This window comes from Xylaria bambusicola (genome assembly GCF_022495145.1).
Source record: "Xylaria bambusicola strain CBS 139988 unplaced genomic scaffold F5B22scaffold_79, whole genome shotgun sequence".
Taxonomy (NCBI): Eukaryota; Fungi; Ascomycota; class Sordariomycetes; order Xylariales; family Xylariaceae; genus Xylaria; species Xylaria bambusicola.
This window is the reverse complement of record NW_025953632.1, coordinates 93-27997: the sequence shown is the minus strand read 5'-3', so window position 1 is coordinate 27997 and position 27905 is coordinate 93. Positions and strand designations below refer to the sequence as shown.

Genomic DNA, 27905 nt, shown 5'->3' with positions numbered 1-27905 from the left:
CTAGCCAACCGAAACACCCCGATCTGGTAGGGTAGCAGCAGAACAGCAGTCAAAGGTTTCTTTTACCGATAGATAATCCCTGGTCTGGACAGCATGACCCGTTTATCTACCCAAGTAACCAGTAATCTAGATATTTTACCTCTCTTCTTTTTACTCTTCTGACTCTCGACCTTTTTCTTTGCCATAATCAATACACTCATCTGTTCATCCTACTCGGGCTTCAAGTCCTCAGACGTGGATTGATATCGGAAGAAGTCCGTCGTCACGATAATCGTACAACACCTTGGTACGCAAAACCTCACTCAATTCCTTATCTCCGTCTTATTTACGACGGGTCAATTGAATGATGATATCCATCGGGAAATGAGATATTGCGGCTCACACATATGCGAACATGCTAACACATCTGGCTAGACAGACGAAGTGGTTGGCAAGATGGCCCCCCTTTTCCCAACACTGCATGCGCTTCAGCAGACTTTCGGGTCCGGACCGCTTGCTCTCCCCAGCCACGGCGAAGTTCCATCGCCAAGCAAAGCGACATCCCGTCAGGCCCGCTCTGAGCTCTACAGCGCCGCTTTCTCCGTCGTCGACGACTCGAAGAAGAAGCTGAGCACCGAGGCCCAGAAGGAGTTCGACAAGGCTAAGAAGGGCCAAATCGAGCTATACTCGCCCGGTTTCTATGCCGCTGCTACATTCGGCGGTCTCCTTGCTTGTGTAAGTAGCTTATCCGTGGTCGACTCAGCTAAAAGACGGACTATATAAATCCTTCAAACTTTCCTAGTTGTTGCTAATCGACCTTGCCCTCTCAGGGCCTCACACATACTGCCGTTACCCCTCTTGATCTTGTCAAATGCCGTCGCCAGGTCGATGCGAAGCTGTACAAGGGTAATTTCCAGGCATGGGGCCTAATCTACCGATCGGAAGGCCTTAGGGGCATATTCACTGGCTGGGGGCCTACGCTCGCCGGTTACTCGGCACAAGGAGCGTTCAAAGTGAGATCACCTCCAAAATCTTACACAAAACTATGAAGAAACTGGCATAGCTAATGTGTTCTACAGTACGGCTGGTACGAGTACTTCAAGAAAACATATTCAGACCTTGCAGGCCCGGAGAACGCTTACAAGTATAAAACGCTTCTCTATCTATCAGCTTCTGCCTCGGCTGAGTTCTTGGCCGATATTGCGCTGTGCCCCTTTGAAGCTGTCAAGGTCCGCATGCAAACCTCGATCCCGTCGCCATACACTGGGATGGTGGATGGCCTGCGCAAGATAAGCGCGTCAGAAGGTATCGGCGGTCTGTATAAAGGCCTTTATCCCCTCTGGGGACGACAAATTCCGTATACAATGATGAAATTCGCTTCCTTCGAAACCATCGTCGAGATGATATACGACCGCATGCCCGGTAAGAAGAGCGACTACGGAAAGGGCACCCAGACCGCTGTATCCTTCGTTGGCGGCTATATCGCCGGTATCCTGTGCGCCGTCGTCTCGCATCCGGCAGATGTGCTCGTCAGCAAGTTGAACGCAAACCGCCAGCCCGGCGAAGCCTTTGGTGCCGCCGTGGCCCGGAATTATCGCGATACCGGGTTCATGGGGCTCTGGAACGGATTGCCTGTGAGAATTGTCATGATTGGTACATTGACCGGCTTGCAGTGGATGATCTACGTAAGTAATGCCTGAATTCTTCTTCTCCTTCTCTATTTTTTGTTTATGTGTGTGTGCGTGGCGTGGAAAGATTTACTGACACAGAGATATCTAGGACTCGTTTAAAATCTTTATGGGCTTCCCGACTACGGGTGGAGCGGCGCCGCCTGAGCAACAGAAGTGAACATAGAGATAGTTAATTCGAGGGGGCTTATACGACGTATGGAGTGGTTTAGTTGTGTTGTCCGTTGCCGCTCAATGGAAGTAAGCGTTGGCCTCCCCTGAGCTGGAAGAGTGAGTCTGCTCCGGCTAGGTTTCCCTATCCTCCTTTTGTATATCTAGGAATGCTTCCTTATCCCTTTTCTGTCTGGATTATGTGAGTTGTTGTTGTCGTGCGAATACGAACCGAACTTCAACATCTACCTCCCTACTCTAGTTTGTGACAAGTCGAGTCTATTGGTCATGAGTTTTGTATGTTTCGGTTGCTGGGATGGAATGTCCTTAAAGGTATTGTAAGCACGTCCCTACTGGTGTATAATACAAAATCTCTCTATTGCGTATGTCATTCAGATGACATAAATGACCGTGTTTCTCATTATTAGATTGAGCCTCCTCGTACAGATTTTCTTTCTCATGAACTTCCACTAGATTGAAGAAAAGACGATGAAGCTCCTACTTACCTATTACTATCAATTTCCTACCACCCTCAAAACCTTCTCTACGTATACCTAGGTCACGTGTTTCAGCGAGTTAAGAATTACGATGGGGCAGTCCCAATTGCTAGACATCAACTTGGTGTGATACAAAACGGTGCAATATGCAGCTCCTACAGGCGGGTGGTTGGCTGGAAGGAAGCAGGATGAGAAGACGGAAATTCCCGTGTTAGGAGCCTAGTTTATCACAGCAGTAGCAACAACGTAGCGAACCTGTCAGAATGTGCTATTGGATAGAGGTTTGGGGGCTGAATGTGAGCTCCCCCCCATCTCTATTTTGCTCTGTGTCTCTGTTCTTTGCCCGGGACTGAGGAAGATAACAAGTAGGTAGAGTGTTTGTTTGCGTGTATGTCCTTCTCCGTGTCTCGCAAACGACAATCAATCAAAGGTAAGCCAAGGAATCGATGATTCTTATTGCGGTACTCGTCTTCATCGATGATTTGGTAGGTACATTATCCAAGCTCATCTCAGGCGCACAGGTAAGCCAAGGGCAAAAAATGCTCTTCTACAACATCGTACGTAGCACTGCTATCGCCGCTCGTACGCATATGTAGCACCATCTCGCTCATTGGCCGCTGACGGCCAAGCAAGCTTCCTTTCCACGCTGGTAGGTCACCGTAGGTACATACAGTTGCCCAGTGTAACCCCCCTCCAGATCCCTATATTTCGTCATGGCACATCAGCCATGTGGTCAGAATGGTCTTGGCTGGGATGTTAATGGTTGCTTGGTTTTCTCGTTGCCTACAGTAGCACACCACACCACGCCACGCCACACTACGTCCTACCTCCATGGGGAGTAGGTACCGGTGTGATGTGTACTGGTATGTCCGGGCTGCAAATGCAAGACGGCGCTTTCTCGGCTCCGCTAGTCCTCCTGTCCTGTCCCGTGTAAATTGACTCGCGCGGCAATTGCTCGTCTGGGCCATCTTGGCTATTGCTTGATTTATTTCTACAAGTACGTAGTAAGATTCTTGGGAGCTTCTTTGGCTTTCTTTGCGGGGAGGGGGAAGTTGGGGGTTACTTTGGGTTGTTCCGTCGACGCCACATTTCCCCCCCCGCCTTTGTGAGGTTCCCGTGGTAAGCAGACGAGCGAGCTGAAATGGATGTGGGCAAGGTTTCGTTGAGCTAACGTGCCTACATATGGTACTGCTACCTAAGATACCTACCGGTATCTAACTTCATGTTCGTGCTCACTTACTAGGCACAGCATGCGTATAGTGTATCAAGTCTGTAATAGGTAGGTTTATTCTAAGTGTCATGATGTAGGCATTGTACCACACCATTAGCTGAGGCCCTCTTGTCGTCGAGGCTGCACTGCAGGGCTGAAAAACATGAGTGAGAGCTGTGTGCCGTCTTACTGCATTCCAGCCGTCGTGACAGCGGAGGCGATCACTACTATCACCCTATCATCTCTTATGGATGTATGCATTGGAAGGGGGAGAGACATCCTGCGCACACGGGCGTCGCCGAATCATGCGACTAATTGGGTTTTACTTATCTGCGCCCCATGGGTAAGTGATGTAGGTAGGTTGGGCAATACCAGGCTCGCCAGGCAGGTAGGTAGTAGAAGGATACCATAGACATGACTACTCTCCAACTGACCAGGCTGTAGATTACAATAAACAGCGAAATCTATCTAAACCCTAATATCTAGAGATGGTTAATGCATACATGGCAAACTCCGCACCCCATGTGTGAGCAGCTGTTGGGGACCTTTGACTCCCTCTGCCTAGGAGACAAGGGAGCCCCCGGCGTTTGTGTGGAGGCGGGGGCAGCCCCTCCTCCTGTGGATGGGCGACTTTCCTCCTTGAGTCCTCCATTACCTACCGAGCCGGGGACACTTGTGCATAGGTATGGTAGGTATGCTGAAAGAAATAGGTATAATAAACCGAGGACTGGTGGCTAGTAACGGTATGTCCCATACATAGTAATGCCAGTTAGTCAATGCGGTTACTGTTCGAGGGCCTGCACGGATCAACCTGGGGGTGTGCAAGGATATTCCTAGGCGGATCGATAATGTCACGGATGCAACAGATTTGGAGTCGGAAATGTCGCACACTATGTATTTCAATACGATACAGCATGTTACTGTAGACATTTGGTCTGAGGCATTAGTGTAGAGGCGTTGGAGATGTGATCTGCAGATAATTAGCCATCAATTCAAGAAAACTGATTGACGTTTCTTCACGGTCACACGTTTCCCGTCTGACGTTGTTAGCCTGTTGGTTACGTAATACCATGAAGCCCTTCGCTTTCACCCTTGATGTTCGAAATACACTTGGCAGAAACGACTGTGTAAATGTGTAGTTTTCACTTATATAGATTCGCGTATTCTACATAGATTACTGGTAATGAGGTGTAGTCGGAGTTGTTAATAGTGCTCTGGCGGTGTTTTGGAAGGGTTTCGGTATCGTACCTGTAATGCCGGTGAGCGATGCCGAGCCTCACGACACGATAATGGCGACGCGCATATGCCAGCGTGTAGCCGCAGGACGAACCGTAAATGGCAATGTTCTGGTAGAGGTCGGTATCCGTAGTGTTGGGACTAGTCGTTCCGTTGGATTGCTAGTGGTGTAGTCAGCTACTGGACTGTATGGAGATCTGACCGGGTGATCAAAGCATGGCAAGTGGATCAGGACCGGAGCCTGGCGGTCAGACGAAGAACACCACCGACACCATGTCCTCCAATAGACATACTGGTGCAATAATAGTAGACCGTTGATATGGTACCGCCGGAAGCAGGTGGGCATTACTCGTCATCCCAGTGGCATCCCGCCGCTGTCAACCCACTACGTTGAATAGGTGTGGATACATGTACTACCGTAGTTACACCTCGGATGGCAGAGTCCCGAGCAGGAATTCATTACCCGGCTATGCCTTGATGACTTTAGCTTGTTAACTGCACGAGTTTGCGGTTTAGAAGCTTTCGATGATCGAGTGCTGCGTAGGGACTCTGGAGAAAGCCGGGAAGGGTTGGGGGCGAACAGGGGGATGTATGGCCTCGCACCTTATTTCGTACGAAGAGGTCAGCATCGTCGTTTAGCGGACAAGACTTCCGTTTTTAGGCAATCTGCCCCTCAGATGGCAAACAGGCATGCTTGTAAGTCACACCGGGTGCCATAGACCTGGGAAGCCGTCTGCATATTAGTGTCTCTAGAAGAAGTAGGCATCCTCCATTATGTTAACCATTAACTGCTAGTGTAGATCAGAGAGGAGAAAACACCGTGGCCAAGAAACAACCTAATTGTTAAGAAGTAGTGCAATCCAGAAGGAGTTATACTTATACTTACGCTTAAAGGTTAAATGACTCTCTACCTTGGCTGTTGATGAAGGCCAAGATGACAAGCCAACGGCCAAGGTTCGGAGGCGCAGGGGAAATGAAAGAGGCCAGTGCTGTTACATGGACACATCCGAGAGTAACGCAAGCCAGCGCCTAGTTGTATTCGTTCAACTCTCCAACAAGATAGTACATATAGTAGTAGCAGTAGCAGTACTATGTGAGTGGTGCTTCGGTCGGCGAGAACAAGAACAATACTGACTGTTGAGAACCTCCTAACATCGACAGTAAGTGAGACACTTGAGGCAGCGATTTGTGGCGCACTAGCCACTACCTAATGCGCCTAGTCGCTGGGATATGTGAGCTAGCAAGAGCCTGCCTGCTCTAAGTAGCACTTGTTGGAATCTTGTCAGGAGAAGCGGCCAATGGCCTTGTCGGTTCCGTCTACCCCATCTTTTACCTGCTTTAGTGTGTAAGTATGTACGGGTACATGAAGTTGACTCCAGGTCTGCTACCTAGGTAGGTAGGTGTAGGTATGCTAGGCATGTCCAGGCACCACCCTGCGCATCGACGCCTGTAGCCGCCTCAATGCATGGAAGCCAACTGGCAGGCTCCTTGCCGTACAGGCGCATATACCTATACGGTACATAGGCACCGCACCTCCTGTAAGGTAGGTAGCGAGTACAATAGCTAACTCAGGTAGGTACCTATGTAGGTACCTAAGATACAAGAAATAGACAAGGCAAGGCAAGATAGGTAGGCGCCTAGGCATCATGCATGTAGGTTAGCCACCTGCGATGCGTTGCATGTGGTGTTTCCCAATCGTGAATGGGTGTGGAATACGAAAAGAGTCTGACTGGTGCTCAGAGGTACTGTCTAGGTACACTACAGTACACTCCCAATATACTGCATAGGTACTTATACCTACTTACCTGTATGTAACCACAACCGCTGAGCTGCTATTACCTCATGGCACTTGCCCGCTCACTGTACACCGGAGCTACTTGTTGGCCCAGCTTCGTGGTCGGTCCAGTAAAACTTCCCGCCTTGTAGTGTTCCTTCTAGCGTGTTAGTGTACCTACAGTACTATGTACAGTGCCTGTCGCATCTCGAGATCCCGTAAGTATCCGGTACAGGCGACCTACCTGTTCTGGAGCTGCGGGCATGCGAACCGACTGGCCGGCGGCGGGTCTTTTTACGCTACATGACAAGGCCTCGAATCCTTTCAACATCCCTTTACTACGTACTTACCGGCACTATCTACATACGGTGGCAGCACCGCAACGCCGTTACGTCCAACTCCTCCGTCTTCTTAGGTGCTTCTTCGCATCTCTCACGGTCCGGCACCTTTTTTATTTCATTCTACATAATGCAACCTGTCTTATCAAATCACCATTTTTGGCATTTCTAAGCATTGTTTCTGTCATCTCATATCTCTATATCCCCTCTTCAATTGACGACATATAGACTATCATCTGTAAACGCACCGGTGCTTAGCAAACATCTCCACTGCATTACTTACGGATTCCACGCACCCTGACCCCAAGAGCCTCGCCTCGCTCGGTCGCCGATAGAATCCGAGTTGCTCACGCAAATCCTGAAAGGCAGACACGACCAGTAGTCTTCTTTTTTTTTTTTTTCGCATTGTGACGCTTTCGACGGCGCCTCTGGCGTCTATATGCCATATAGCACTCCACATGTCTGGACGACGCCAAGCCAAGAAGAACGAAAAATAGCTCTTCGGATGACGCTCTCGATTGATACCACACGCTTCCGCTGACTGCTAGGCTGTGCGCCTCGACGCTGGCTCTCAAATTCCTTCACCGACAACAATCCCTCCGCCCGACCAGACTGGCATTTTGACCATGGCAAGCTTCCTAACCAAGTGGAAGTCCGGTTCGGCTGTATGTTTCTTGACCTTGGATTTCCTCTCGCGGCATGCTTTCTCGCAACCCGCGCCTGAGATTCTGTGATGGGCTTTTCCTAGCTGCCTAATGCTGACATAATTGTAAAAGTCGTTGGGCTCTTCCGCGAAAGATGGCCTCAAAAAGAAGGAGGAACCGCCGCCCGAATTGACCCCTTTAGAGAAGATGCTCCAGAACGCCGGCGCAATTCGGCCAGATGGAAGCGACAAGTTCTTTGGCATGGAAAATGTAGGTTTCTAGGCAATTAGTACACGTCCACTGCATGCTAATTAAGGACTTTGGCAGTTTGGCAACACATGGTATTTGGCGTCGCTTTCAGCTCCCTGTGATATTACTAATCTTACTTTAGTTATTGCAACTCAATTGTCCAAGCTCTTTTCTACACGACCGCTTTTCGAGAACAAGTATTAAATTTCCCGCCGCTGTCGCCTTTAGATACACCGAATGGTACTCGGCCTAGGGTCAATGTGCAGATAAGAGCACCAAACACGAATAACAACACACAAACAGATGCAAATGGTAAAAAGAACCCGAACGGACGGCCGCAAACTTCCAACGCTCCTCAGCCAGGGCAACCGGTGAGGCCGGAAGATAAACCAGACACTCCTGAATACAAAAAGAAACAAGCTATGTTGAAGGGACCTATCATGGAATTAGCACGCGAGAGTGGCAACCCCTACGGTATGGAGGAATGCACATTTACGGGTTTAAGAGATATCTTTATGGCCTTGGTGGAAAGTGAGACTCGCACAGGAGTGCTCAGCCCGCAACGATTCCTCGAGATCTTCAAGCGCGACAATGAGATGTTCCGAAATTCCATGCACCAGGACGCCCATGAGTTCTATGGTCTGGTTCTTAACGATGTCATCACCAATGTTGAGAGCACCGCGCAGCGCTTGCTGAATTACGAAGCAGAACACACCGCAGATGGGATGACGAATGCTCTCAAAGCAGCGTTAAGTACGGTGACGAGGACAGTAACCAATGGAACAAATTCGCCCGGCACAGGATGGGTACATGACATCTTCGAGGGACTACTAACATCTGAGACAAGATGCCTCACGTGCGAGACAGCTTCTCAGAGGGACGAAACGTTCCTTGACTTGTCGATCGATTTAGAGGAACATACATCAGTGACATCTTGTTTACAAAAGTTCTCGGCTGAAGAGATGCTTTGCGAGAGAAACAAGTTTCATTGTGATCACTGTGGGGGCCTCCAAGAGGCTGAAAAGCGCATGAAGATCAAGCGACTCCCCAAGGTCCTCGCCTTACACCTCAAGCGCTTCAAGTACACAGAAGATTATAGTCGGCTACAAAAATTGTTCCACCGTGTAGTATATCCCTATCAACTGCGCATGTTTAACACGACAGACGACACCGAGGACCCTGATCGGTTATACGAGCTGTATGCTGTTGTAATTCACATTGGTGGTAACGCTTACCATGGACATTATGTATCCGTCATCAAAACCGAAGATCGAGGATGGCTCCTTTTCGATGACGAAATGGTAGAACCGGTCGATAAACATTATGTCCGCAACTTTTTCGGAGATAAGCCAGGCCAGGCCTGTGCTTACGTTCTGTTCTACCAAGAAACCACCTTTGAGAAAGTACGGGCAGAACAAGAGGCGGAGGGCCTAGAAGAAGTAAGGATAGTTAGCGAAAAGGCAGGTGTCGCCCAAGAGAACGAACAAGTAAACGGGACCTCCGACGGACTTCCAAAACAGGCTACCCTCCCTCCTCAGCCTATAGATGACCAAGATGGGCCCGAACCTGCTGCCGAAACAGCAGATCTGACCCGAACCCCATCGGTTAAGGTTCCCATACCGCCATCGAGTACTGATATACCACCAGTCCCTTCAATACCTAGGTCAAATACGGTCAAGTCAACGAAGGAAAGTAAAAAGGAAGCTAAGGCTCAAGAGAAGGCGCGAAAGCAGGCTGAAAAGGACGAATGGAAAACCAAACGGAAACAGCGAGAGGAATCATACTCCCGACTGCGCGAAGCGCGCAAAACAGAAGAAGAGAACCTCAAGAAAGCCTTGGAAGAAAGCAGAAAGTCGGCTGCCGAGGAGCGGGAGAGACACAACGAGGAACATGACAGTGTCCCGGCATTGAACAACGCGGACAGGACCAGCAAGTCGATGGCAAGGAAGAGTTTTGCCTTCTTGAGGCCGAAGAGGGACAGCATGGAGACTTCAGACAGCAGCCAGAACGGCGAGAGCGCGACAGCACAACATGCTGCTGCTCCTGAGAAGCACGACACTTTCAAGCTCCGGAAGAGCTTTTCATTTGGAATCGGACGCAAGAAAAGCATGAAATTCCCCTAGCATACCTAGCTCGACTAATTGAAATTAGCGAGATGCTATTGTTGCGAGACACAAGCATTTTACCAGCTACAATTTTGTTAATCATTGAGCATTTTCGGGAGTTATCGGGGATATTCATCTACCTATCTACCTAGAAGACAAGAGACGATGTGTGTATGTGTGTGAAAGAGACCAGCAGAGTCCTTGGTGCGATTGAATCATAGAGAAGCATTCTGCAAGGAGTTACAACGGCATCGAAGCCGACTTGTACTTATCCAAGACAAATAGTGTTTCTGGATAATGAATGGGCGTGATGATGATTGAAATATTTACCAGTGCCTAGCTCGCTAGCTACCCAGTCATGCATAACGATTGTTTAGAAAGCCTGGATAATGTATAGCTTCGTCTGATCTGATCTGCACTAGTCTGGTCTATTGTAGGATGACCATTACCATGCACTAAGCTAAGCTAAGCTTTCATTGGGACGGTCGGATGTATACTATTAAGAAGGTGGGTGAGTGAATGAATACCTAGAATCGTGCCCAAATACCCCTGATTCAAGTGAAAAGAAGATATCCGTACGTAGGTAAGTGCCCATATCAACTGTGATCATGATCATATTTTCTTCGTATCATACATATATAAACCGCTAGGTTTGAACGATTACTTTGCTTTTTCCTTAATGGAAGTTGCGTTGTCCTGAGATTCTGCCCCTTTTGGATCTCGCCTCCTGGCTTGCGTGAACATATGCGTCTGAGAAATGCGCTCTTCATATTAGAATGGTAATACACGTCTGATATTCTTCTATCTAGCCTGGATCTCCCCCTTCCCCTTTCTTCCTTCTTTGCTCGGAGACCTTGTAGGAGGAAGGGTCTTCACTTTATTGTTTTTGAAAAAAGGCATGTATGTAGTCAATCGTTCATGATGGTTGATTTTATCCGAGAACCAGTTCGTAGATAATTATTAACGTGTTGCATAATATTAGCGGGACTAGAGGGTAGAATATGTTAATAAGCGCATTTTTCGATCTTGAGATTACAGACAGCTCTGATCTCACCCCCGTTTATGGAATAGATTCTATGTTGAGATGGAAAGCCGCTCCTCGGCCTATTTTCCCTACTCCAATTTAAGAAAAGGAAGGGGGAGGCGGGGAGCAGGAGGTGGGCAAGGCAGAGAGAAAGAGAGCGCAACGTACTCCTCATAAGCGTCCGTACACTCGCTAACAGATTGATGGCCTTCACCCTTATGCTCTGGTTATCGGGACCGGCGCCGAAGGCTGGGTCGTAAGTGGCGGAGGAAAAGTTGACTGATAATTGACAAAGAGAAAGTTAGCTGGATAGGCAGATATGGCAGATCGATCGGTCCGCTGGGGCCTGTAGTGGGAAAGCGATTTATGCATTGCGCCAAGGAGAAACGTACTGCGTGCTAGGAAGCGATCCTCGGATAAGATAGCGAGGGCGTTGATGAGGAGGACCGTCACTGCTGAAGTATCAGTGGTTTGTCTGTATGCCTGAGTTCGTTTGCGCGATATGGCGGGAGGGCGAGCGGGCGGGCGCAAGAGAAGGACGGGACGAGCGCACCGTAAATGAGGTTCCCGATGAGCATCATCTTGTCGGCGCGTGGTCTCGCGACATGCGAGGACGAGTCTTTTCCGATGCGGAAGATGCACGGGTTAAGGCGAAGGTGTAGATCGAATATTGTGTTCGTCTTCGTGGGCGGGTGAGAGTACGACGTCGATATCGGATTGCCACCTCACTCTAACTTAAGCCAGGTGTCAACGGGGTGTGGTGAAGTTGATTGCTACAGGTACGAGACAAGGGCAAAGGTACGTACCGGACAGGGTGACGTACATTAGAACTGGGCCAATAAGCTTGGCCGGAGCAGCGAGCTCTCTCACCAAAGAGACCAAGCTGTCGCTTTTGACAGGTACACTAATACAAGCTGAGCTGCATCAAACGAAAAGATTGCTGCTACTCGCGACTCAATTCTACGCAATGCGAAATTATTAATTGGTTGTTCTATTGAATAAAACCTTTGACCATCCTTCTTCAAGGGGGCTGAATGCGCTTAGCTTTACGGTGGACGTAAGTTGCTTGTAGCAGGCCAAAATGGGGGGTGTGATCGGTGAGTTGAAGTGGATAAAAACATATATCATCTGAATAGCACTGACAAAGTGTCATCTAGATATTTTGTTATCACTTTCAATTCCGACTCTGGTCATCATACACATGGTTGTCGCCCCTTACACAAAGGTTGAAGAGTCTTTCAATATCCAGGCGACTCATGACATCTTAGCATACGGCACGCCGACGAAGAACGTGTATCAGCATTTATCCTCTCACTATGACCATTTCGACTTCCCCGGCGCTGTGCCGAGGACATTCTTAGGGCCCGTCTTTCTGGCTGGGATGAGCCAGCCTTTGATCTCTTTAGTTGGCTTCCATCATGCGCAACTCGTCGTGAGAGCCCTCCTAGGCTTGATCAACTCAGCGGCCCTGTTAACCTTCAAGCATAATCTCGGGAGGGCCTTTGGAAGGTCCACTGCAAGATGGTATACTGTGCTACAAGCTTGTCAGTTTCATATACTGTTTTACGCCTCGAGGCCACTTCCTAACATGTTCGCGTTTCCTTTGAGCAAGTAACCCCTGAAGACGTGTTGGCTTGAAGGTATCTATCCTAAGACTAATACATAACAGCAACCCTGGCATTTTCCTATCTCATTCCACATCCTGATCCAAGAAAACAAGGCGTTCGCTACAAAGTAGCCATTGCGCTCTTAACCCTGGCCACCGCCATCTTCAGGTCCGAGTTAGCGATCCTCATGGTAACTGTCACGGTATACGGCCTAATCTCGCCGCCACGCATCTCCCTTCCCCAAATCACCGCGCCATTTCTAGGCTTCTTCGCAGTTGCGCTGCTCGTATCAGTCCCGATAGACTCGTACTTCTGGCAAAAGCCACTATGGCCGGAGCTCTGGGGCTTCTACTACAACGCCGTGCTGGGCTCTTCGTCAGAATGGGGTGTCTCGCCTTTACACTACTACTTCACCTCGGCGCTGCCCAAGATTTTGACAAGCTCGCTGGTATTACTCCCCTTTGCGCTGTGGAATCCAGGGACGGCGAAACAAGCGCGCGCTCTGGCCGTGCCGAGCTTGCTCTTCGTCGCCATATACTCCATCCAGCCGCACAAGGAGGCGCGCTTCATCTTCTACGTCGCGCCACCGCTCACAGCTGCTGCGGCCCTAGGCGCGGGTTACGTGTTCTCCCGACGCACAAAGTCACCCTTTTTTGCCACCGTCTCTCTAGCGATCCTCGGGTCAGTCCTGGTATCGTTTGCGATCAGCACGGTGATGCTCGGAATCTCCTCGCTGAATTACCCCGGCGGCGAGGCCCTCGCGGCGTTCAAGGACCTAGTTGCGTCTACTAAGGACCTAGATATACAGACCGCTGCCGTGCACACGGATGTTTTGTCTTGTATGACGGGCGTGACGCTCTTCGGGCAGCATTCTAACTGGCCCCTTGTGGACAATACTTATAAAGACAATACTATATCCTTCACATTCGATAAGACAGAAGACGAAATGACGCTTCGAAACCCGGTGTTCTGGGAGAAATTCGACTACGTCCTCGCTGAAGACCCTGCGAAACCCCTCGGGCCGTGGGAGGTCATTGGCGTCGTGGAAGGGTTTGCTGGAATTGAGATACTTAAACCGGGATCTTTTGCTACTGGGAATGCTGATGTAGAGAGTGCGGGTGATAGAGTTCTTGGTAGGGGAACACTTGTGAAGAGGGTCAGAGATATGGTCAGGAAGACGACGGGCGGCTGGTGGATTGGTCCGCGCATGGAGCCGAGGATACATATTCTGCGCAAGGTGAGAGGGGGAGAGGCGAGAAAGGCCGTCACGTCTTGAATTTCAGGCGTACCGGATTTCGCTTGCGCTGCGGGGTGCGAGTTTGTTTGCTATGTAATTTATGTATGAAAACGCTGAATTTCTTCCATGAGCATTGCGTATCCGCGGGATGCTGCGTTGCGTGCGCCATGCTTTCCCGCCGAGATGAGCTAACCAAATGACAGTTCGCTTTAACTACCCATTCTCGCGAACAAGTAGTCACGAACATCTTGAACAGCTATGCCACTTCTCGACGTAGTGGATGGCTTCCCCTCTAGTTATTCATCTACTATCAACTTTGCCATGGTTTGATTATTACATTGACAACGCGTTCTATATAAATGCAGACCCAATGATAGACAAAACATACAAAAATGCGTGTTTTACCAGCCAAGGGCAAAGAGATACCGGTATGTCATATGTATGGACTGCTGGATCTTGTTGCTCATTTTTATCCCTCCACGAAGGGGTTTATCCCGTGGTAGGCGGTGCAAGTTGGAGCCACCCCATCTGTTTCTATTCATTGTCTAGCTTACTTAGGATATAGAATGGGCGCCGTCCATGATTCTAATAATATTTCGGAGGAACGAAAGTAAGTATATAAGTACTTGGATATAGGTCCTGCACCTGGGTAAATAAGGTAGGTACCTCAGATTTGCCCTGTGTGCACACGCGCATCTTACTTGGACATACCGACCCGACATCCTGAGCCGGGTGAGACCATGCATCCTTCATTTTCGTGGATGCTACCTAGATAATTGGGGGCTAAGGCTGTGTACTTCGTAAGTCCTTAGGCATGTGTGTATGTAATTCCTTAGGTGGTTACCCGTGACGACCTCCGGTTGGTTTCGGCGCATCGGCTCAGATCAGCTACCACTCCCACCATCTAGTGTTGTAGCTCTTCTCGTTCGGCCTACTTACTTACTCAGGTACTTACTAACTTGGGTCTTATCCTGTGTGTTAGTGTGGGAAATGTGTTAATTAGGTATCATGCAAGTGAGTAGGTAAGATAAGACTAAGACTGGTTGTTGGGGGCGTAGCCTCGTGTGTAGGTTGTTGTTGGTTCTGGGACTGGGATGATGTACTATTCCTTGCGGCAATATGCATACGGAATTGGATATATAGAGGACAACATTCCTTTTCAATCTATAGTCATAGGGCCGGCAGTGTAGGCTGTCCGCTTACAGACAAGCAATTTTCGGTAATATTTGATCCCGCGATTGTCTGCTACCACCCGTATGCTACTTTACGCGCTAGGTCTTCGCGTTTTCGAACCGAATTTTCGGGCCTGCAGAGTTGGCGGCTTGGATTTATTCCGGAAAGGTGTCGAGCACCAATACCTATCTGATGATATATTGACATAGTGTATAGGTATCATGTTTACCTGGGTGCACTTCACGTAACCCAGGTAACATGCTATACTTACTATACTTGTGTATAAATATGTATGTAAAATTCTGGGTCTCCGTATCTTAGGTAGTCTTAGTCTTCTTAGGGTGCGTAGTCTAGATCGACAGCGGCCGGCCCCACGGTTTCTGATTCGGGCCATGACTCTCTATCTTGGAAAAAGAGGGAACCAACCAAGACATGACGACCCCACCACCCCTGAGGTAAACGTGGAGTTGATTGCAGGGATTGAGGGCAGGGGTTCAGACAGGCGCCTCTGCTACACCTCTCAGACCTCTTAACACATGTATGAAAGCATGTAAGTACTATCTATGTACTACATTAAGTAAGAACATTTTCTTAGCGTGGTGCAAGGCCGAGCTGAACCCCTCGAGGATGCAGAGGAATGATGGAAGAAACACAAAATAAAAAAAAGCTTTGATGCCTTGCGGATAGCTAACGAACTGTTCTTATATAGGAAATCTCACATGAGGCAATCTCGAGACCCATTGCACTGGGTCAATCGAATGTTTGCTTGCTTCCTGGTGATGGCTTGATAGCATAATCCAGCGGAGCATTAAGGACTCGTAGATTTACTAATGACGCTGCCTTTGGGCGATAACATTCCGCACTCTACGTAGTACACGTACTGCAATATCTCTTACTACCTATGTATGTATAATCTGAGCCTGATGATGTCAGTCAGGCAATACCGCCATATTCAGTTACAGTAAACTGAAAGACAAGTCTATTTGTAAGTAAGTAAATTTGATCTGCATCGCTAAGCTGTCTAGTAGTCAGTCTAACAATTCTAATGATTGTAGTCTTGATACTGGACGCTTACTTAGCGCTCAAGACAAGCAAAGCATGGGCAGACACGGGGGTGCTTGTATGTACTTATTTCGTACCTGTAGATAGTGAAGGGCAGGTCTTAGTGTGAGCCTAGTGCGAAGATCGTGAGCTACGCTGATACTGCATATATGTAGATTAGCGCTCTATTGTATGTACTAACCTAGTATGTAAATACTTTTAAGTAAGTGTGCCTACGATATCGTGTGGGCCACCGTACACTTAACTCTGTTACAGTACAAACCTGAAACCTACTCGCCTAGTCTGAGCCCCTGGCTAGACTGGGCTTCTCCCAATCTACATTAAGTACTGTATGTACCTATCTACATATGTACCCAATACATAGGATACCGGTAGTCGGTAGTGGTACGGCAACATTTTGTGGCCTCGGCTGGAATTTTGCTTCACTCTAAAAATGTATATGATGTGCATGTCTACACACGGGAGGCTAAGCAGGTATGGCCGAAACGTAGTGTCCTTTGCTGAAGATGATATCCTCACAGGCTACCTACGTTGATATATTCCTACTCAGGGTTGTTGAATAAGGTCGGTTGGGCGTGCGTTGACACTTTATGCGTTACCTTAACAAGGGACCTTTTAGACCAGTCGTGAAGCGCTGGGCTAATTGGGCAAAACCCAAGCCACTGATACGCAGCTTGCAGCCATCCTGCGATAATGACATGGCGATATAACAATTATATAGACGTATGATGTAGTTAGTGTAGGTCGTCAGGTTGGTACCAACAAGCAGCGAGACGAGTACGAATGAGAAGATCCGGTGCCAAAGGTATCGCATAATGCTTTTCACGTCAATGAGCCCAGCCAGGCCAGGCTAGGCCTTGCCTTACCTTCTTACCTTACCTACCTCCTACATACTACATACATAGTTGGAACAGTAGGTACGTGTACCTTATTTGTACAGAGGAAAGTGCATGTACCTAACCTCCTACTTACTTACCTCTTAACTACCAGCAAGCATCCATCGCCCGTCTGCTCTTGTGATGTTGTTCCCTTCCAGGACATCGACACAACCACGGATGCTAGATTAGGTAGAACATAGTATACACGGCGATTCTACCTCTCTTTCTATCAGGTGCTACGCTGCGTTGCACCGCGCTGCGTGCTCTGTGTCTGCTCTGTGCTTTGATTTCGTGCCTGGGACACTCTACTTACCTACCTCCAAGCAAAGTCCCACGTCCCATCAAACTCCACAGCCGATCTATCTTTACTGTACATGTTATACTGTCCAGTCCCGTATTGTTTGATCGTCCCATTCTGCCCTACCCAAAATCGCATACCAAGAAATTAACTAGCGAAACTCAATCTTGTAAATAAACATATGTTCATTCCATCATCGCGCATCACCGAAAACTGCAGCGAAGCCTGTCAAACCCGCCAAACCTGTCAAAACACCTCAACCCAGGTCAGGCACCCCTCCAATACCTCTGCCCGTCATCACCGCCGCGCCCAGCCGCCGTGCTTACTTAGAATACCTACGACCCCCGGCTTCCGGCAACTTGGCGAGCTTCGTACTGTGCGTGGGGAGGGCCAGCACCAAATACGAGGCACGAGGGCAGCAAACATCACACCTCAATTTGCTGTCCTGCCGTCTACGCGGATCAAGACGGCAAGTTAGGCCTTTCGATCGACGTTGCTCCGTACCTATGAGTTCGCACTTCCTCTATCTGCCGTGCGCTTTCTCCCTTTCCCTATTGCCTCACCTGCTTAGCAGACATGGAAAATGATATCAGCCCCGCCAGCGATGGTGGTCGCTCCTCGCGACGAGACCGCCTTATGGGCAAGTTGTTCAAGGCTCGGGACAAGAAGTTGACTAGCGAAGAGAGCGCAAACGAGATCTCCGATTTCTTAGGCACTTCGGACAGGTTACAGGTCACGCACCCCCCGCCGAGACCGCCCCCCTTCCAGAATAACGGGCCCCCGACATTGGCTCTGGACACGACCAAGGCGAGCCGCTTCACTAAAGCCGCAAACTACGTGAACTCGTCGCATTCGCAGCAGAACATTCCTTTTCGTACACAGTCGGGCAGCCCACCACGTCCGCGGACGCATAAGGGATTGACCGTTAGTTTCACTGATGCTTACCCCGACATTATTGGTGAGGGGGGTGACGAATGCGAAACTCCTGTCGCCGAGATTGGCAAACGAAGACCCAGGCCAACCCCTGCGAAACAAGCAAGCCAATATGGAAAGCAGTTCAGCTCCTCGAAAGCTGCTAACCAGGCCGAGGATAACTTTGTGCCTGCTCCTATACGGCGAACGCAGACGGGCTTTTCTACGAAATCTGATATTGAGCGTAATATTTCTGTATCAACTTCCACGCGGCATCCGCCCGATACTCCAAGGCAAAATATTATTCCTGCCGGAGAGCCTGCGCCTTCCCGTTTTCTCGATACAAGCAATCACCATGATGAGAACCGTCGATCGTTCATTGAAACTCACCAGCAGGAGCAGAGGAGAGCTGAGGGCATGGCACTAGCGGAGGCCATACGGTCTGCCAACAACAGTGCGCACCCCGATTCAGACGAACATCTCTCGTCGCCCGAATCTATTCATCATTCGGCTAGCCTTCGACAGCAATATTCCGCTGCGGTGTCGCCTCCACGCAAGGCGCCACCTTCACCCGCTGTAAGCGAGAAGCCCTCTCGATCTCCCGTGCCTCCGCCGTCCTTGGCGGAATCTGTTTCTTCCATGCTACGAACGCAGTCTACAAGATCGCCCCTCACACCTCCGGAGAAAAATCCGGCTAGAAAGTCACCTCTCCCTCACCAGGATTCCGCGCAGTCCACCTTCATGAAGGCGCCCTTACCGCCTATTCATACCGAGCAACTTCCCGACTTCAACAGCCAGCCATCTAGAAGGTCACTCGACGAATTAAGAATTGTCACCGATTATTCAAATGATAGCCCCCCTTCAGCATATCTAAGCTCTGTACACTCGACTTCCGATGCATCTTTCAAATCAACACCTATTACCCAAAATCCGGCAGCGCGTGGCTTTGTTTCACCTTCTGTTGATAGGACAAAATCTTTGCGAGATGTTGTAGTGGCGGCCGGCGATGATGCGTTTGACACCTTCGTCTCTCGTACAAAGCACTTGTATGAATTGTTCCGGTTATATGCTGAGCAACAGAAGCCACTTGACACCGCCCGGCCAGAAGACATGAGCAGAGCGTCTCTCTGGTGGTTTCTGAAAGGCAGAACCTCTTTAGAAAATGTTATTAGGAACCGTCCGCAGGATCCTGAGGAGACCCGTCATTTAATTTCACGCTATCAAGCTTATACAGACTTGGCAAAAGGGTATTGGTTAACTGAAATTGCCCTTCCTGAAATCGCAGAAGGGAAGTATAGTCCGGTGGGTGGGGAGTTGGGGGAAGTGAGACAAGCTTTAATGTCTAATCTGCGAAAGTTGGCAATTTCTATGAAAAGGAACGGGTTTCTACCACCTGATGAGCCTTTCCTTCCACAGACTATGGACAAGTCTATATGGATAGAATATCCGTTGCTCAGCCAGGATATCATTGCACTGCTTAACGGAAAATGGGGTTCGCTGCTGACGGCACAGCAACCTACCCGTTCAATGGAAGCGCTAGACGCGTTGCCTATTGGCGATACGAGCAAATATTTCATGTATACGAGGGTTAATGTGGACGTATATCTCATGGAGCAAGGCATCGAATCTTCGCAGACTTATTTCCCCTGCATGCTCTCTGTTGTTCGATCACCAGAGGAACCGAATCTAAACTTCGTCGTGGCAAGCCAAAACGGAAGCGTCTCTCTACGAATCCAGGCCGATAAGAAAGCCGGCCCAAGTTGGCAAAATGTGAAATGGCGCCCGGATGCTTGTTCTATCGAAATCAAGCTACCAAGGGGCTTCTTACTCGCAATTCAATGCAGCCAGCAAGATTTTAAGGTATTATGGGGCATCTTCGACTTCAGCAACAAAGTACAAGGCTATCTCTATCCGCGCCAGGACGAAGTACTTGCGCACAGCCTGACGCTCAAGGGTTTCCACTACTTCGATTCTAATCCTCAGGGCAGGGCATTTCCAAAAGAAGCTGTTGGTCAGTGCCAACTAGGCCTTTTCGAGAAATTGTTGAAAGAGAATAGCCCGACAGGACCCCGGACTTTTCATCGCGGTTTCCGACTTGCCGTGGTTACTGGGCCAAAGATTCGGACACTAAGTGGAGTCTCTCACATCTTCCCACCACAGCTTCCAGTCCAGTTCGCTATGTTGCGCGGCGAACAGCGATCGCCGCTTCTCCAACTGGAGTTCAATACAGGCAAAGAGCGTGGTCGTATGGTATTGTCATTTGGCGACGAGCAGGAGCGAGAGAAAGTCTTAAGGTTGATTAGCGGAAGCTATATTCACTCTGATGAGGAGGTAGTAACGGATGTGCCATTAGAAGGCATGAGCATCTCAGAAGGGGTTGCTGATATCAAGGGTGGGTTTGCGGCAACCCAGCGATTGCCATGGCAGCGAGCTCGCATTATAAACGACCGATTTGCTGGCGAGGAGCCGCAGACAGTATTAGCGGAGAAACTTAGGATCGAGATTGATTCTGTGGATAAGACTGGAGTTGGCATTGTTAGCACCATCACAGACCGCGTGAATGTTGCGCCAGGGGAGCTAAGGTTAAGGCTTGGCACCAAGGACATTCTGACTCTCCAAGTATTGAGACAACGACAGCTCGACCTTACCGTGTCGCTTCTTGAAACGGGCGTGCCAAAGGAATGCCTTCGCGAGTTTGCCAGTCTCCAGAATTCCATTCAGAGCAACCCGACGGTGCGGACTTATCGTTTTCCCAGCTTCAAAGATTTGCACGCCTTTCAATTAGGGCTTACCGGGTATTCAGTTCTTTTCGACGGGATAGCTGCCAGCCTCAACATCTCGCGAAGAATGATGGTGGTTCCGATCCACAAGAAGTGGGAGGCTGGTACGACTCGCATCCAGGTAGTGCAGCAGGAGGGAACGGTTCAACTTCTCGCTTTCTTCGAGGATTGGCACCATGGTCAATGTATGGGGTTTGTTCTCAAGGGTACTGATGTCTTCGAATGTTTTAGTCGAAGCGGGAAAGCCGGACTGAAGCTAGCGGATGCCAAATTCCCTCTTCCGAAGGTTCCGGCTGATGGCTCATCCAATACGGATGAGATGGCTTTTCTATGCCTCGATATGCCAGATTTTGCCGGAGAGCATGATGATATTACTATTCTTTTTGACGACAGTCTTGGTAAGGGTAAATTCCTTAAAACACGTGATGAAATGCGCTAACAAAACGAGTAGAACGGGATCGTCTTTGCTCCGTGTTGCCGGCGCCTGTTAAAGGGTCCCGAATGAGTAAAATCAAGTAAGGTTAGCATATGAAACGAAGACATGAGAATATGACTAGAATTGCGATGGTATCCCTTAAAATGTGGGGAATTCGAATATCATTGTACAGGAAGAAATAGACGTCCATATAGCCTAGGCTGTGGACTGATGAGGGCTGTGCACGCGTCGATGAGCAGTGCGCAAGCGAAATGAGCCTACTCCTGAGGGCTGTAGCCAAGAGCATAGATACGGCTGACAAGGACAACTCGCATCGTGAGGATGTACATCTGCGGTTACTTCAAGCCGATAGCAGAAGAAACGCCTCTTTCCCATGTTATGTTTGCTGTCTTAGCTCTAGCATACCCTAGGGATAGATAGATCAAGGGGAACACCGGAGACCAAGCATACATACCATGTATGACAGCAAATGGGTGGGCTGGATATATATTGTTCAAGTTTGGAAATGTCGAAGGGGCGACGGAAGTTGTCAATGCTCGACCTACCTACATAGGTACCTACTTAGGATACGCAGCAAGAACGGAACATAATAAAAAGCAGAAAGCAGCTAAGAAAGTGGAGAATATTCTTTTTGAATAAGCGTGCATGATGCCGAAATCAATCGAATCTCCATTTAGCGAGATATGAGGATTTACAGTAAGGGCAGGTATCGCAAAGTTATGCCACCTCACTTGTCGGGTTTATTAATGGACACGGGTTCCTGGCAAAACCCGTCCTGTTCGTACTCCTGTACGTACCTACAATATGTATGTAAGTACTACCTACGATGAGACAATACCTGCAGTAACTTGAATGAATAAATGCTGCCTACTACACATGTACATTTGCTTCAGCTTTCACGTACCTATATAGATTACGTCATTCCCTGGGCTAAACTGCTTCTGGGGTCCACGATTCTGATCCATTGGTCCTCAGTTGCTGACATCAGGTGCAGTTGTCAGCTACGCAGTACTACCTATGTATATGTACAATAGGAGTGTGTGTGTGTGTTGGATAATATGTTCTCATCTAAGGAGTTGACGTATGACGACTGCTTTGCTTCTGCGTATAGTATGAGTACTTGTAATTGATTTAAGGGCGAGAATGGGTTGGCTTGTGGGAATTGTTGTTACTTAAGATCCGACCCCGCTATCTGAGTTAACCAGGCAGAACCCGGTATAGGTACCTGCTGTACAGTAGGTAGGTAAGGGGCGGAGAATTAATCCCCTGCATGTCTAAGTGTAAGTGTAAGTACTACCTTGGTGTGCCTGGCTTGGGGTGGTGAGTGATGAAAATTGGCATTTCGGTAACTTCGGTATTGTATTGTTAGGATATGGGAATTGCTATCAATAATGCCTTTGTTCCTTGTCAGGAAACCGGACCAAGGTCCAATCATAGTACTTGAGAAAGTCAAAGCTGGAATACATAGTAAACTGCTGTGCAGCGGTTAGTGTACCCAGCTCAACGGAACCAGATTGTCATTTATTCTCGTTACTCTCCCCCTCGCCCCTTTACCCCACCATTTGCGAAAAGCGGAAAGCGGAAGATCTTGTAAGTAAGTAGATACATACCTAGGCCATCGAGATGCCACACAATAGATAGATACTTCTCGCAGGGAGCGCCAAGGGCAGGTGACCAAACGACCGACTAACCGACTGACTGGCTGGCTGGCTGGCTGACTGGCTGGCTGACTTAATAGCGGCGACTCCTCCCTGGTCTGGTGAGGTCATCGGTCATCGGAACTGGCGCGCGCGCAATCGATAAACATAGCCATCATGCCCTAGCCCATCTAGAATCAGCTCCAGGTAGCGAAGCCCTCCCTAATGCTGTCTAGACATACTTACGGAGTGCAGCCGCCGGTGAATTCCTGGTAGGTATGTGGACTTCTGAGGTTACTAGGTAGCTTACGGCAGTACGCCAGGGTACAAAAAGTAAAGTAACCCGCGGCCTTGAAGGAGGGGTTCACTAGGTACGTAGGAGCATACATAGGTAGGTACCGCCCACTCCCTAACCTTATACCAGTAGTAGATAGTACCTAGGTATTATCACATTCTCCAGCTACATACCTACCTACCTACCTACCTACCTACCTTTCTTGCACCCTCCCTAGTGTGAAAGGCCGTCTCGTAGGCTTCAAGGTTCTTTCGCTATTTTCCTCTTTGCTCTCTTTCCAAGGTCCTCGGGTCGCACCTCCACGAAACAGTCACAACACCATGCACGGCTCTAAGATCGCTTCGGGCCTGACCCGTCGCCATAGGACACACTCCAATGCTAGTACGAGCCAACCCTACCAGCCCAGCATCGCAACCGACATAGCTCGCTCAGTACCGCTGACTTCATGACGTACGTAGGTAGCAAGTCGTCCGGGAGTGTTGGCGATGTCGAAGACGACACCACTGTCATGGAGCCCGACCAGGGAAACGGTTCGTGTTCTCGATCCTCTCGTCGCAAGACGTTTTGGGAAGCCTTGCGCCCGCTGACCACATGGTCCAGTCCTCACCCACATCATCTCTCAACTCCGGCCAGGCGCCGATTTAAGTCGCGTCGTGCTTCCTACCTTCATTCTTGAGCCGCGGAGCATGTTGGAACGAATCACCAAGTAAGGACTGTTGGATAACGAATGAGCGATGGGATGAGATATATCAAGGCTAACATGGCGTCTTTCTCCTACCCATAGCTTCATGTGCCATCCGGAGATGCTTCTTGGCATCCCTGATCTGGAGGACCCCGTCGACCGCTTCGTCTCCGTCGTAAAGTTCTACCTAAGTGGTTGGCACATCAGACCACCGTAAGGTCGCCAATTCTGCCCCTTAGCATTCACCCTCCCTACAGGCGCCTCCAAGTCCACCACCACTAACAATGAGGTTATAGTGGTGTAAAAAAACCTCTGAATCCCATACTAGGCGAGGTTTACTCTTGCTACTGGGATTTGCCCGGCAGCAAGCGCGCATACTACATATCCGAACAAACCTCACATCATCCTCCCAAGTCGAGCTACTTTTACATGGCCCCTGATCATCACATTCGCATAGATGGCACTTTGAAACCTAGGAGCAAATTTCTTGGTAACTCGGCTGCTAGTATGATGGAAGGCGTTGCCGTCCTGAGCTTGTTGAACAGGGGGCAAGATTCAAAAAGAGGAGAAAGATAGTATGCCCCAATTCGCTCCCCTTATGGAACTCACCCATGTTGACATCTCTTACTAGTTGGCTGACACAGCCGAATATGTATGCCCGAGGGATCTTGTTCGGAAACATGAAGTATGAGCTGGGTGATCACAGTGTAGTCCGTTGTCCCGAATTAGGTCTTACCGCCGACATCGACTTCAAGGTGAAAGGATGGGTTGGTGGCACGTACAACGCAATTGGTGGCAACATAAAGGACGAAAAGACTGGCCAAATATTATTTGAAATTTCAGGCCTTTGGAGCGAAGAAATGTTCGTCAAAGACCTAAGAGTAAGTTATTTCCAACCAAGACTTCCGTACGTACTGGGATCGATACTGGACCTAACTATGCGATAGAATGGCAAAAAGGAAATGTTTTTCGATGCTCGGAAAATGAAACCCTCGAAACCCAAGGTCAGACCTATCAAAGAGCAGCAGGAGCATGAGTCACCGAGGTTATGGCAAAGGGTAGCTCGAGCTGTCAAAGATAAGAACCACGAGGTCGCCACTGACGAGAAGACCAAAATTGAAGACATGCAGCGAGAAGAAGCCGCGAAAAGAGCAGCAGCGGGTGTTGATTGGCATCCGAAGCTTTTTAGACCGATTAAGCCTGATATTGATGGCCATGACGAAGATATGGAAAAACTAGAGTGGATCATCAAAGCGACGATGTGAGTTGCGAAGATCTTAGTCTCTGGTATATGCTGACTCTGGAAAAGCGACGGTGATACGCCTCAAAGGCAGGCTGAACAGATTATGGGTATCTATCCTATATTAGAAGGTCAGGTAACTCATGAAGAGGTGATACCTCCTCACCATGCATCACCGAGCACTGCCAAACCCCCTGCCAACGACAACATGGACGGAGACTTGATTGACTTTGGACAAAACGACGGCCCTACCCCAGCACAAACAAGCTCATCAACGACAACTGGAAAACATCCTTCGACCGATATCAGCAACATGCTAGAATCCACCGGTCAGAAAGCTAATGGCCCCCTCCTGGACTTTTCAGGGGATTTGAAAGAGAATCTCCCCTCTGAGAAGGCTAGTGTGCCTCAAATGAAGAGAGCAGATACGCAGGAAAGCAATGATGCTTTCTTCGATGCCGAAGAATGAAAATGGCAATTCGATTGACAGAGAGAGAAGTACTCACTGTAGCTAAGAAGTTGGCATTGGTTGAAGAACAAAGCATCTTATGACATGGACGGAACACTAGACAAAAGCAATATCAAGGAGGGAATATCATGAGGTCAAAAAGAACCTCAAAGCCATCTCCAATGACTTGTACTCCGGGATTCTTGTCTACATGCAAGTAATGCCGAATAGAAAGGGGGATGAGGGAGAGACGGATGGAGGCACTTGACCCAAAGTCAAAACGCGGAGGAGCTGCTCTGAAGATGGACGAATACACGTGCTTCAATCGATCAACCGATTGTTGAAGGATGTTGAGATGCAGTCTGTCCTGACTTCATCAGAGTCTGACTGAGTCTGAGCATGAATCTGAGCCGCTGTATATACCCATAGAAATAGCCTGACTGGTCAATAATATCAAATTATATTAGATGAGTAGATGTGCATTGATTTGATTCCCTTTTTCCCTTTTCCCCTTTTCTTCTTCTTTCGTTCCTCTTTCCGTATTCTTAGCATCTTAGATCGTACCTATCTATGTATTATCTGCAGTTAGATATATTAGTTTCGTATCTAAAACGTAGCGAGGGCTATCCTTTTCTACAGAAGGGTGGATGAAAGTACTTCAAGCGTGTTATGAATTGGGCAATGTGTAAATGGGTTCCGCCATGAGTTTAGTCACCGTGAAACAAAATTTTACCGTAAGAGCACGTTTATTGGGAAGAAAATGGGATGGAAAACAGATATTGATTGGGGGTATCAAATCAGACATTATTTATCCCTGCCGCTAGTTGTTGTTACATATCTGTCTGTCTGTCTGTTTCTGTCGGATGGGCGTGCCGACTTCATTCGCATGGACCCGGTCCTTTCACGTCCTTATAAACTTTGTTCCCATTTATCAATAGACGCATCTTTCCCCTTATTGTGTGTCAACGAGGTTGGTTTGCCATTTCCCTTGTTCAAAGCCTGTACTTCATGACCTATGATTATGCATCGCCATAATGATTTTGCGAGATGTCGCGTTTCTTTCTTCGTTCATTTCCATCCTTCAAATTACCATCATCCTTGATCGATGAGTAGCTCAGCTGCCCATTTCGTCTAACTGATACTTCGCAAATGGCGGGAATCAAAAGCTGTGAGTTCCATATGTTGTATGACATCCAGAACTGCGGTCGACCTGGTCTTGTTCTCTTTTCCCCTCCGTCGTTACTCCTCCTGCTCTGCTACTGCATCTGCTATCGCTCTCCTAGAACCTCCGACGCGTGGGCTCGGGACTCGGACTCCGGGAAACGCTCTTCTCGTCGCGGCCGCGCATCTTGAGCCATTTCTTGGTTGCGAGCGTGAGCTCACGGTCGAGTTCCGGGGTGGGATTTTTTCGATGGATGAAGTTGCAAAACCCGCCGCGCACGCAGCCCTCGCCCGAATTCAGACGACAACACGCTTCCCGGAAGTCCGTCACGGGCGACAACTCGCAGTATATAGGCCGGCCGGCGTACCAGCGACTATTCAACTCGTCGCAAGCCTTCTGGGCAGAATCTTCGTACTTGAAACGGGCGTACACGTTGCCGATTAAGTGGTCGTTGGTGTTGTCGCAGACGACGAGCTCTTCCAGCTCGCCGTACTTGCAGAGCTCGCACCACAGGTCCTCGTAGAAGGCATCGAAGTGGTTCATGCATTGCTCGGGCGTCAGGCGGGATTTGGGGTCGTGCGCTGGGTTCTGGTACATGCTAGGCATCAGGATGGTTTGCGAGTACGAGGGCTTCACGTGCTTGCGGGAACAGCGGTCGCCGTGCCGGCATGCGCCGATCTTGTAGTAGAAGGAGCAGTTGACTTTGTCTTGCTCTGTGCCGAAGATGGACGCGAGGAAGTTGGCCATTTTGGAGGGCGCGTCTTCGTCGTCGCGGTGTAGTTTGGAGTGTTCAAAGGTGAGTTGGGGATGGACCTTGTCGAGCGCGTGGGGATATGCGATTGTCGACGGAGTCCAATTGCAGTATTGGTGGTGAGCGGGTGAGCGGGTATGACAAGGCTATTTCGCGATTGTTAACTTTTTTACACGGGGAAGAATGAGGATTGGGATTTAGAGAGCAGGAAAGGCTGAGGTGGAGAATTGCATAAGTACAGGTCCTGGAGGTCAGTGTGTACTAGTGTACATGTACTATGTACATATGTGTAGGTATATGTCAGTATATGGCAGTACATGTAGGTACATATAGGTACATGTAGGTTAGGTATGTACATTCATTGAAGTGGAGGAGTTGGTCGAAGGCTGCGGCCGGCCAATCAGCCCCAGTAG

At 49.0% G+C, this 27905-nt stretch overlaps 7 protein-coding genes across 7 annotated transcripts; 5 read left to right on the top strand and 2 right to left on the bottom strand.

The window, feature by feature from the left end:
* Positions 1 to 171: 171 nt before the first annotated feature.
* F5B22DRAFT_536764 (mitochondrial phosphate carrier protein) lies at positions 172 to 2421 on the top strand. The gene is made up of 5 exons (XM_047972794.1): positions 172 to 286; positions 415 to 714; positions 810 to 992; positions 1059 to 1664; positions 1759 to 2421. Exons 2-5 carry the CDS (start codon positions 436 to 438, stop codon positions 1825 to 1827), a joined length of 1137 nt encoding a protein of 378 aa, XP_047825342.1. The 5' UTR covers positions 172 to 286; positions 415 to 435; the 3' UTR covers positions 1828 to 2421.
* A 5077-nt stretch (positions 2422 to 7498) lies between these two features.
* F5B22DRAFT_661817 (cysteine proteinase) lies at positions 7499 to 10440 on the top strand (the record flags this gene model as incomplete). The annotated part of the gene is made up of 4 exons (XM_047980392.1): positions 7499 to 7537; positions 7649 to 7786; positions 7844 to 7857; positions 7908 to 10440. The coding sequence occupies 4 exons, from the start codon at positions 7499 to 7501 to the stop codon at positions 9886 to 9888; spliced, it is 2172 nt and encodes a 723-aa protein (XP_047825341.1). The 3' UTR covers positions 9889 to 10440.
* Positions 10441 to 10757: 317 nt separating this feature from the next.
* On the bottom strand, positions 10758 to 11692 carry F5B22DRAFT_536704 (Yos1-like-domain-containing protein). The gene is made up of 3 exons (XM_047972792.1): positions 11448 to 11692; positions 11287 to 11346; positions 10758 to 11173 (listed from the first exon to the last, which is right to left on the bottom strand). The coding sequence occupies exons 1-3, from the start codon at positions 11473 to 11475 to the stop codon at positions 10875 to 10877; spliced, it is 387 nt and encodes a 128-aa protein (XP_047825340.1). The 5' UTR covers positions 11476 to 11692; the 3' UTR covers positions 10758 to 10874.
* Positions 11693 to 11776: 84 nt separating this feature from the next.
* Positions 11777 to 14306, top strand: F5B22DRAFT_628884 (Alg9-like mannosyltransferase family-domain-containing protein). The gene is made up of 3 exons (XM_047976449.1): positions 11777 to 11991; positions 12052 to 12501; positions 12564 to 14306. The coding sequence occupies exons 1-3, from the start codon at positions 11976 to 11978 to the stop codon at positions 13775 to 13777; spliced, it is 1680 nt and encodes a 559-aa protein (XP_047825339.1). The 5' UTR covers positions 11777 to 11975; the 3' UTR covers positions 13778 to 14306.
* Positions 14307 to 17276: 2970 nt separating this feature from the next.
* On the top strand, positions 17277 to 21548 carry F5B22DRAFT_536453 (uncharacterized protein). The gene is made up of 2 exons (XM_047972791.1): positions 17277 to 21239; positions 21293 to 21548. The coding sequence occupies exons 1-2, from the start codon at positions 17726 to 17728 to the stop codon at positions 21358 to 21360; spliced, it is 3582 nt and encodes a 1193-aa protein (XP_047825338.1). The 5' UTR covers positions 17277 to 17725; the 3' UTR covers positions 21361 to 21548.
* A 1981-nt stretch (positions 21549 to 23529) lies between these two features.
* On the top strand, positions 23530 to 25600 carry F5B22DRAFT_652016 (Oxysterol-binding protein; the record flags this gene model as incomplete). Its single annotated transcript, XM_047979548.1, has 8 exons — positions 23530 to 23590; positions 23668 to 23739; positions 23810 to 23915; positions 23994 to 24104; positions 24188 to 24466; positions 24523 to 24772; positions 24839 to 25152; positions 25201 to 25600. The coding sequence occupies 8 exons, from the start codon at positions 23530 to 23532 to the stop codon at positions 25598 to 25600; spliced, it is 1593 nt and encodes a 530-aa protein (XP_047825337.1).
* Positions 25601 to 26724: 1124 nt separating this feature from the next.
* On the bottom strand, positions 26725 to 27695 carry F5B22DRAFT_536432 (putative splicing factor U2AF 23 kDa subunit). Its single transcript, XM_047972790.1, has one exon. The coding sequence runs from the start codon at positions 27486 to 27488 to the stop codon at positions 26859 to 26861; it is 630 nt and encodes a 209-aa protein (XP_047825336.1). The 5' UTR covers positions 27489 to 27695; the 3' UTR covers positions 26725 to 26858.
* Between the last annotated feature and the right edge of the window lie 210 nt (positions 27696 to 27905).